Source organism: Aulonocara stuartgranti, assembly GCF_965226115.1.
Source record: "Aulonocara stuartgranti genome assembly, chromosome: 16".
Taxonomy (NCBI): Eukaryota; Metazoa; Chordata; class Actinopteri; order Cichliformes; family Cichlidae; genus Aulonocara; species Aulonocara stuartgranti.
In genome coordinates this window covers 12,769,093-12,777,916 of record NC_138952.1, presented here as the reverse complement: position 1 = coordinate 12,777,916, position 8,824 = coordinate 12,769,093, and the positions used below count along the sequence as shown (strand labels likewise).

General features: G+C 46.0%; 1 protein-coding gene across 1 annotated transcript; it reads right to left on the bottom strand.

The window, feature by feature from the left end:
• Positions 1 to 7,176: 7,176 nt before the first annotated feature.
• On the bottom strand, positions 7,177 to 8,493 carry LOC309690195 (piggyBac transposable element-derived protein 4-like). The gene is made up of 2 exons (XM_082507122.1): positions 7,975 to 8,493; positions 7,177 to 7,885 (listed from the first exon to the last, which is right to left on the bottom strand). The coding sequence occupies exons 1-2, from the start codon at positions 8,488 to 8,490 to the stop codon at positions 7,337 to 7,339; spliced, it is 1,065 nt and encodes a 354-aa protein (XP_082363248.1). The 5' UTR covers positions 8,491 to 8,493; the 3' UTR covers positions 7,177 to 7,336.
• Between the last annotated feature and the right edge of the window lie 331 nt (positions 8,494 to 8,824).

Here is an 8,824-nt window from a genome sequence, read left to right as displayed (position 1 = left end):
CTTTCTTGGGTTTCTGCTGCCTGAGGTATTCACTGAGCACTCGGTCAGTTGGGGCCATCTTCCACAATGTATTCTTGGATGTTCCTTGTCTCATCCTGGACTGTGGTGCTGACACTCACCAGTCCCCGGCCCCCTTCCTTCCGCTTAGTGTACAGCCTCAGGGTGCTGGACTTGGGGTGAAACCCTCCATGCATGGTAAGGAGCTTTCTTGTCTTTATGTCAGTGGCTTCTATCTCCTCCTTTGGCCAGCCTATTACCCCAGCAGGGTACCTGATCACGGGCAGGGCGTACATGTTGATGGCCCGGATCTTGTTCTTACCATTCAGCTGACTCCTCAGGACTTGCCTGACCCTCTGCAGGTACTTGGTGGTTGCAGCCTTTCTAGCGGCCTCTTCATGGTTCCCATTCGCCTGCGGGATCCCCAGGTACTTGTAACTGTCCTCTATGTCTGCAATGTTGCCTTCTGGTAGTTCAATCCCCTCAGTTCTGACTACCTTCCCTCTCTTTGATACCATCCGACTACACTTCTCCGAACGACATTCCAATGTCATTGCTGTATAGCCTGGTAGTGTGGATCAGTGAATCGATGTCTCGTTCACTCTTGGCATACAGCTTGATGTCATCCATGTACAGGAGGTGGCTGACAACTGCTCCGTTCCGTAGTCTGTATCCGTAGCCAGTCTTGTTAATGATCTCACTGAGGGGGTTCAGGCCTATGCAGAACAGCAGTGGGGACAGAGCATCTCCTTGGTAGATCCCGCACTTGATGGTGACTTGTGCTATGGGCTTGGAGTTGGCCTCTAGTGTTGTACGCCACATCCCCATTGAGTTCCTGATGAAGGCTCTTAGGGTCCCATTGATCTCGTACAATTCTAGGCATTCCAGTATCCAGCTGTGGGGCATTGAGTCATAGGCCTTCTTGTAATCAATCCAGGCAGTGCACAGGTTGGTCAGTCTGGTCTTGCAGTCTCGGCTGATTGTTCTGTCTACCAGTAGCTGGTGTTTTGCACCTCTGGTATTCTTGCCAATTCCTTTCTGTGTCCCGCTCATGTATTGACCCATGTGCCTGTTCATCTTAGCCGATATGATGCCTGACAGGAGCTTCCATGTAGTACTGAGGCAGGTTATTGGTCGGTAGTTGGAGGGGACCGGTCCCTTCTTGGGGTCCTTGGGGATCAGGACCGTCCGGCCTTCAGTTAGCCATTCCGGGTGTCTCTCGTTAACTAGCAGCTGGTTCATTTGTGCTGCCAGACGCTCGTGGAGTGCAGTCAGCTTCTTCAGCCAGTAGGCGTAAACCATGTCGGGCCCTGGTGCTGTCCAACTCTTCATACTGGAGACCCTTTCTTGGATATCTGCCACTGTGATGGTTACTGGACCCTGTTCAGGGAGGTCGCTGTGGTCTGCTCTCAGATCCTCTAGCCACTGAGCATTGCCGTTATGGGTTGCATCCTTCTCCCATATGCTCTTCCAGTATTGCTCCGTCTCCAGCCTTGGTGGTGCTGTTCTCTTATTGTTCCCTTGCCACTGAGAGTACACCTTTGCTGGTTCTGTGGAGAACAGCTGGTTTATTCTCCTGCCTTCTATCTCTCTGGTGTACCTCCTCAAGCGGCTGGCCAAGGCTGTGAGTCTTTGCTTGGCAGTTTCCAAGGCCTCAGGTATGGACAGCTTGCTGTATTTCTTAGGCACCTTATTTGTCGCACCTTGCTGCAACTCCGTTAGTTGGCTAACCTCCCTCCGTGCTACTTTGATCTTGCCCTCTAGCCTCCTTCTCCATGGAGGGTACTGTCCCTTGTCGCTGTTCAACTTGTAGCCAAGCATCTCACTGATCACGGCTACCGTATTGTAGATCAGCTTGTTAGTGTCGGTAATCGTGGTTGTAGGTATTGCCCGTAGTGCTGCATTAACATCATCTAGCAGACCTTCTGAGGGTACTTCACGTAATCTTGGTAACCGGCTACGGGGGATCCAGGTTTCAAGCTTGGCCATGAAGGGGCCCAAGCGAGCCCCAGGCTCCAGGCCCCGATAAGCGGCCGCCAAGGAGTGAGCCGGTGTGTACCTGGACGCCCACCCCCAGACACAAAGAACCACCAACGCACCGACACCTGAGGGAGTCCACCACTGGCAGGGGAAGTGGTGGTGGGCGGAGATAGGCCTCCAAAACTTGGAGGGCCTGAGGTGTCCCCAGAGAGGTGGCGTCTGATACCCAACCTGACATATAGACACAGACATCCATTCCCCCCCCCCCTGCTCTCATATGCACTCACTCCACACTCAACCAACGTGGAGACAGACATAAAGAGACGCTGTACACACGATCACACTCCCCAAGCGTACTCTACAAACCGGGTCTAGGTACCCTTGCCCCTGGAGGGGGGAACTGCACCCAGACCCAGGTGCCTTCTTGTTCCAGTAGCCCACTTTTCGTCAGGGTGCCCTGGTTCCTCAACACCTGACGCGGACCTTGTTGATCCGGGCGACGTCCGAGCCGGCATGCCTTCATATTTATTTGTCTTGCTCATGTCTGCGGTAGGCTCGCTTAGCATAGGGGGTCTAGCCTTAGGACCCTTACTGGATACAGACGCCCCAGGCAGGAATCGAACTTGCGATCCTCTGTTCCAAAGGCGTGTAGTCTAACCACTACGCTATCCAGCTGCTGGATAGTGTAGTGGATGGACACACACACACACACACACACACACACACACACACACACACACACACACACACACACACACACACACACACACACACACACACACACACACACACACACACACACACACACACACACACACACACACAGATATTAGGGGTGCAACGATATTCGTATCGATATTGAACCGTTCGATACAGTGCTTTCGGTTCGGTACGCATATGTATCGAACAATACAACATTTGTAATTTATTTTATCAACTTTCCTTCTGACGATGCTGTCTGTGTTGAGCGCTCAGTGAATCTGCGTTCGACTACTCCGCCTAGGCTGCACTGTCGAGCGCAGATCCACTGAGCGCAGACTGCATCGTCAGAAGGAAGAGCGCAGGGCAAGCTAGCGAGACAGAAGTTAAGCTCTCCTTGCAACATACTAACTTTAGCCGAGTCATTTAGACAGCTGTTAGCACATGATTCTCCTTATATGTTTAATATGCTGCTGAGAATATAGCCCAGAAGAAGCGGATAGTATAGCTTTTATTTTGGAAAGAGACATTTCTCTGTAATAAACTCTCTTTTCCAAAGATGCATGATTCCTCAATCAGATACAGGGCTTGCAATATCGCTAGCCCCGCGTCCTGGGGCTAGCGATTTTTTTCAGTCGGGCTACCAAAATCTATCTCTTCCCTGCCCGTCGGGCTATTGTAGGAAGGAAAAATATATGTCAATGCTTTTGCATTCTTTCAGAAATGTAGCTGGGTAATTATGTCATTGGGTGAGCCACTGTCAATATGTGACATATTGAAATCGCGTTTGAATTTGCGCTTGTTTTTTTGCTTTCACTTTGCAATCGTGCGAACTGTGTATAGAGAGCGACAGCACTGATCTGTGAGTGATGATAATTTGTGCACCAATTCCTCTGACATCGTCTTATTAATCGTTAGCTTACTATGCAAACATGACAAGTGAAATCTCCCACAGCAAGCTTAAACATGTGAGAGGTTGATCGCGCAAAGAATCGCTGAGCTTATGTGAGTGCGTGTGTAAAAGCAGCAGGATATATATTTGACTACGATGACCTGGATGACTGAGAACCTTCACAGACAGATATATATTTTAGTTCTGCTGAGCCAAATAAGAGAGGTCAGGGTGAAGAAGTGACAGCCAAAGAAAAGCTTACCACAAAACGGAGAAGTTATGACAAATCAGACTATAAGGCAAAAAGAAAGTGCAGCTTTATGGTTTCATGGACAAAAGAATTTCTGTGGCTGCAATATGACGAGCTAAATAACCAGGGCTGCACATAAGTGGTCCACAGGTGCGCATTCGCTGTCAAAATAAAAAACACGCACAAGGGTTAGGGTTAAATTTAAAAACTGTACTTTTGAGTTAAAATATATATTTATAATTTTAATAAATGACAAATAAAAAATGCATGAACATTTTTTTGTATCGTAAAAATATCGAACCGTGACACCAAAGTATCGAACCGAACCGTGAATTTTGTGTATCGTTGCACCCCTACTAGATATCTATATATAGATCTAGATCTCTCTCTCTCTCTCTCTCTCTCTCTCTCTCTCTCTCTCTCTCTCTCTCTCTCTCTCTGTCAACCGGACATAGTGGGCTCGAGAGAGGATGTGGAGGGTGAAGGTAACTGTGGTCCCCGTGGTAATCGGAGCACTAGGTGCGGTGACTCCCAAGCTAGGCGAGTGGCTCCAGCAGATCCCGGGAATAACATCGGAGATCTCTGTCCTGGGCCCTGTGCTTCGTACGTCGCTTACTACATCCAAGATCAAATGAAACATCCAAGACCAAATCATCGCGCTAACTCTGAGCTCGCTATTCCGGTTCCCCGAACACACCTGTTGTTGACGATTAGTATAGCTGGATGAAGTAATGTGAGATCACTGGGTGGCCCAACAGGGGCTACGCATCGATAGTAGAAACATTGATCGGCAACCCTTTGATTGGTCGGCGAAAATGTCGAAGGAGCGCGCTTGGTATTTTTCGGCAGCAGAGCAAGAACTCTTGAGTGAGGGATTTCAGGAGTTTCAGAGTTTAATTAAAACGCAAGGGAACACTGCAAAGGCTGCAAAAGCAAGGAGAGAGGGCTGGCAGAAAGTTGCTGACAAATCAAACTCGTAAGTAATTCAATAATAACAATAATAATGGAGTGGATTTATATAGCGCTTTTCAAGGCACCCAAAGCGCTTTACAATGCCACTATTCATTCACTCTCACATTCACACACTGGTGGAGGCAGCTACAGTTGTAGCCACAGCTGCCCTGGGGCAGACTGACAGAAGCCAGGCTGCCATATTGCGCCATCGGCCCCTCTGGCCAACACCAGTAGGCGGTAGGGTAGATTTATTATATTACACTATATTATCCAATATTATATTACATTATATTATAATATGTTATATTTTATCCTCTTTCACATTAGAGCCACGACAGGACCCACTAGAACATGGGAACAGGTAAAAGTGAAATATAAGAATGTTCTACAGAATGGTAATATTTATCACTTATATTGCTTTTAGTCTCTTGGAAAGAGACCCTGGAATAATCTGTTTGTTTATAACAGCAACCAAGAAAAGGGCAGCGCAAAAAAAGACAGGTGGTGGTCCTGCACCCCCTCATCAACAAGTTGGTTAAGTAAATAATACCCTCACGGGAAAATCGATATCTCTCTATGAGCACACTGTCGCGCTGAGCTAAAGGATCCTGTCTGTCCCGCAATATACGCTGAATTCTGAGGACTCTCCTTATCAATCTTGCACCTTCCGCAATGGGTGGCTCGCGTATACGGACAGGACATGGCTGCGACAGACTTCCCAAATCCACCTTCGCTTTTATAGCCGTGGTCTCTCATCTTGATTACACGAAGTAATTTACAATTGCTACGCTGAAATATGAATTAAATCTGTAATAATCACATACATGTAATAGAATGTTAATAGTACATTTCCCTTTTTTAGGAAATGACCTGTGTGAAATCAATAAATGGATCAGGTGCTGCATTGTCTTTAGTTACATTGATGTTATTTATTTATGGTGAAACAGTGGTGGAATATCGCTGTTGCTTTCGTATGAATGACGCGGGCATACCTGCGTGGCCGCGATCTAATCCTGTTTACATAAAGTAAACCTGCTCCCGAGCAGGTTTACGCTTACGGCTCTGTTGCTATGACAGCAAGTCCCGGATGGGCTTCGGGGAACCGAACGATCCAGGATCACGCGAAATCGTCAACAATCTCATCCAGCTAACTCACTTAGCGCAGTACGAAGAACAGGCCCCAGAAGAGCGCAGTCCTGGGAACAGCTAAGATACTGCGCAGGACCCTCAAGCTCCCAGGCCTCTGGTAGAGGACCCGAGCTTGAAGGATAAACCGCCCGCAGGGGTGTGCTGGGTGTTTTTGTTTTTTTTAAATTAAAAAAATATATATAATAAAAATAAAAATAAAAAATATATATATATATATATATTTATTTTATTTTGAATACCTTTTGAATGATTCCATCCAGTGTTCTGAATCTGCTAGTACCTTCATAGCACAGTAATGTGGTTATACTTAGCAATTGAGCTTCAAATCTTAGTTTTATTTATGACTTGAATTGATGGTATAACTCTAATGGTAAGAGTTGTCCAGTGAGAGTTCTATGTGAAACTGTAACACTAGTCATGTTAAACCAATTCTTAGAAACTCTAAGTAGAGACATTACCTAGAATTGACCACATGACTATAACTCAAAACTGCCATTATCCAGGAAACTCACTGCAGTTACAACTCATCCAAAATTCAACAGTCTGGCTTATGTGTACTGACTAAGAATTGGCTTTACTTTCTGGCTTACCTCCAGCCTGGATTTCAGTTGCTTTATTATTTTATAGCTAGAAGATTTGTCTGCATCTGCATCCACTCACACAGTATCACATGTGATCATATGATCTTCCCACATCTAAACTAGGAACATGGTGGGCTGCCTCTGAAACATAATTAAAGGATGCAATCATCTGTATTGAGAGCTAATCAATAAGTGATATTATACTCCTTCTTTCAACCATTAGTAACTTATCACCCAACCACCACCTCATACCCTTGCTGTAGTAGATGTTATTGTTCCCCTTTGCCAGGTAGTGTCAAATTGAAAATGGCTGACACAAGCTGCCAGGCATCGGATCACAGAGCAGACCTCTCTCATCATTTAGTTAGCTTAGTACAAGAAAATACTGTGGCTGTCATGTGCTGAGACTGCTAAGGAGCCAAAAGAGAAAAAATAAATCAGAAAACGTTGCAAATCAGCTATAATAAACTTTAACACTTAGACCCCCGGAGAGCAGTCATTTTGGTTTTCTACCTTAGACCCCCGCGGAGTCATCATTTTGCATTTCTACCTTTAAAAGCCGGAGAGCAGTCAGTCAAATGCTGGAGTCATTCATATGTATATTAGGTCGTTACCTAGGAATTCTGGAGGGAGGGGAGTGGTGGTGAGTGATTGAGGGGGTTTGGGAGTGGAGTGTTTCAGTTTGCCATCTTAGGGAGAAATCAACACATGTCCTTTGTATGTCCTTTGTTGCTGACATTTATTGATGAAAACAGTACAAAAAACCAACCATTTGTACACATATTTACAAATAATGATAAAAAGTGAGTGAGTACATTTCAACATTTTCAGCAATCACTCACAATCCTGGCACTGCCACGGTATCTGTCGTCTGCATTTACCACATGTGTACCTGTAGCAGTGAACACATCGCACAGTGGCCTGATTTTTTTTGCATCTGTGTTTGACCTGACACGTGGCCCTTTTTCCAGGGCTCGGTGTGGAGGGTTCTGCCCGAAGCAACTGATCTTTTCTTGCCTTCTTCGCAGCTACATGAGAGTGAGCCAACTCTGTTGCAAGCGCCACCAGGAAGTCCACCCGTCTTTCCTTCGTCCCGGTGCATGCTTGATACAGCACATGTGCATTCAGTGCTGCCATGTCAATCATGTTATAAAACACGGTGACTGGCCAGCGCCGTGTTCCTTTGCGGACAGTGTACTCCCGAACCATCTGGTCCATCACATCCACGCCACACTTTGTTTTGTTGTAAAGGGTGACAGTGTTTGGCTTCCTTTTGGTGGTGTTATCAGTCTGAACCACGCTGTGCATGCTGCTAAGAATATAGACTGTCTTCTTCCGTTTGGCCGCATACGCCGTCAGCGTGGCAGCAGAGGTTGAAAACACCTAAGAAATAAGATAAATTGTTATTTTCATAGCCCTTTTACACACAATGAAACACATAAACATAGAACCACAAAAGACCTGCAACATACCTGAGTGGTGAATTCATTGCGATCTGTCTGTCTAGTGGATTGAGGAATTTCCCTGCGAATCTTGTTGACTGTGCCGAGGTTGGTGGTTTTCCGTCCAAGAAGTTTTTGCGCAAGTGAAAGCGATGTGAAAAAATTGTCCGTGGTAACATTTCTGCCCTTGTCTAGGAATGGTTCCATCAGCCTCATTACTACATTTTCAGAAAGTCTCTCCCCAGTGGGACGACTGGGGTCCTTGCCAAGATATGGGAAGACATTGCAAATGTACTTGGATTTTAGGTCGCAAGCCACCCAAAACTTGATCCCAAACTTGTCCGGTTTACTTGCAATATACTGCAGGAAACAGCACCGAGTCTTTGATGGGAAAAGCTGTTCATCAATGGTGATATGTAGACCAGGGTTGTAGCACGTGATGCAGTTGGTGACAAATGATCCCCACACACTGGAAATTGCAGCAAACTTGTCAGTCTTTGCTCGATCACAGCGGGTGGACTTGTCATCAAAGCGTAGGTGTTGCATGATGTTTTGGAAGCAGTTTCGTGCCATAGTTCCAAGCATCCTGGGGATGCTAGTGTTAAAGATGCTTAACATGATCTGATTTAAAAATGGCAACAGCTTGGGTTTTTAGACTGCAGACTGCAAGCTTCATCAAAAGAGGTTGAGGGATACTCTCAGTGTGCCTCAGAAAACAGAGGAGAGGCTAGGGATCAGACTTAACAGTAGCCTATGGTGAAATATTTACATGGCCTAGATTCATATCTAATGAGCTTAAAGAAAACCAGTTATGCAACATAGCCAAAGTTAAATGTTTTATGTTGTGTTGTTGTGAAAACACTGAAGAGACCTACACTCA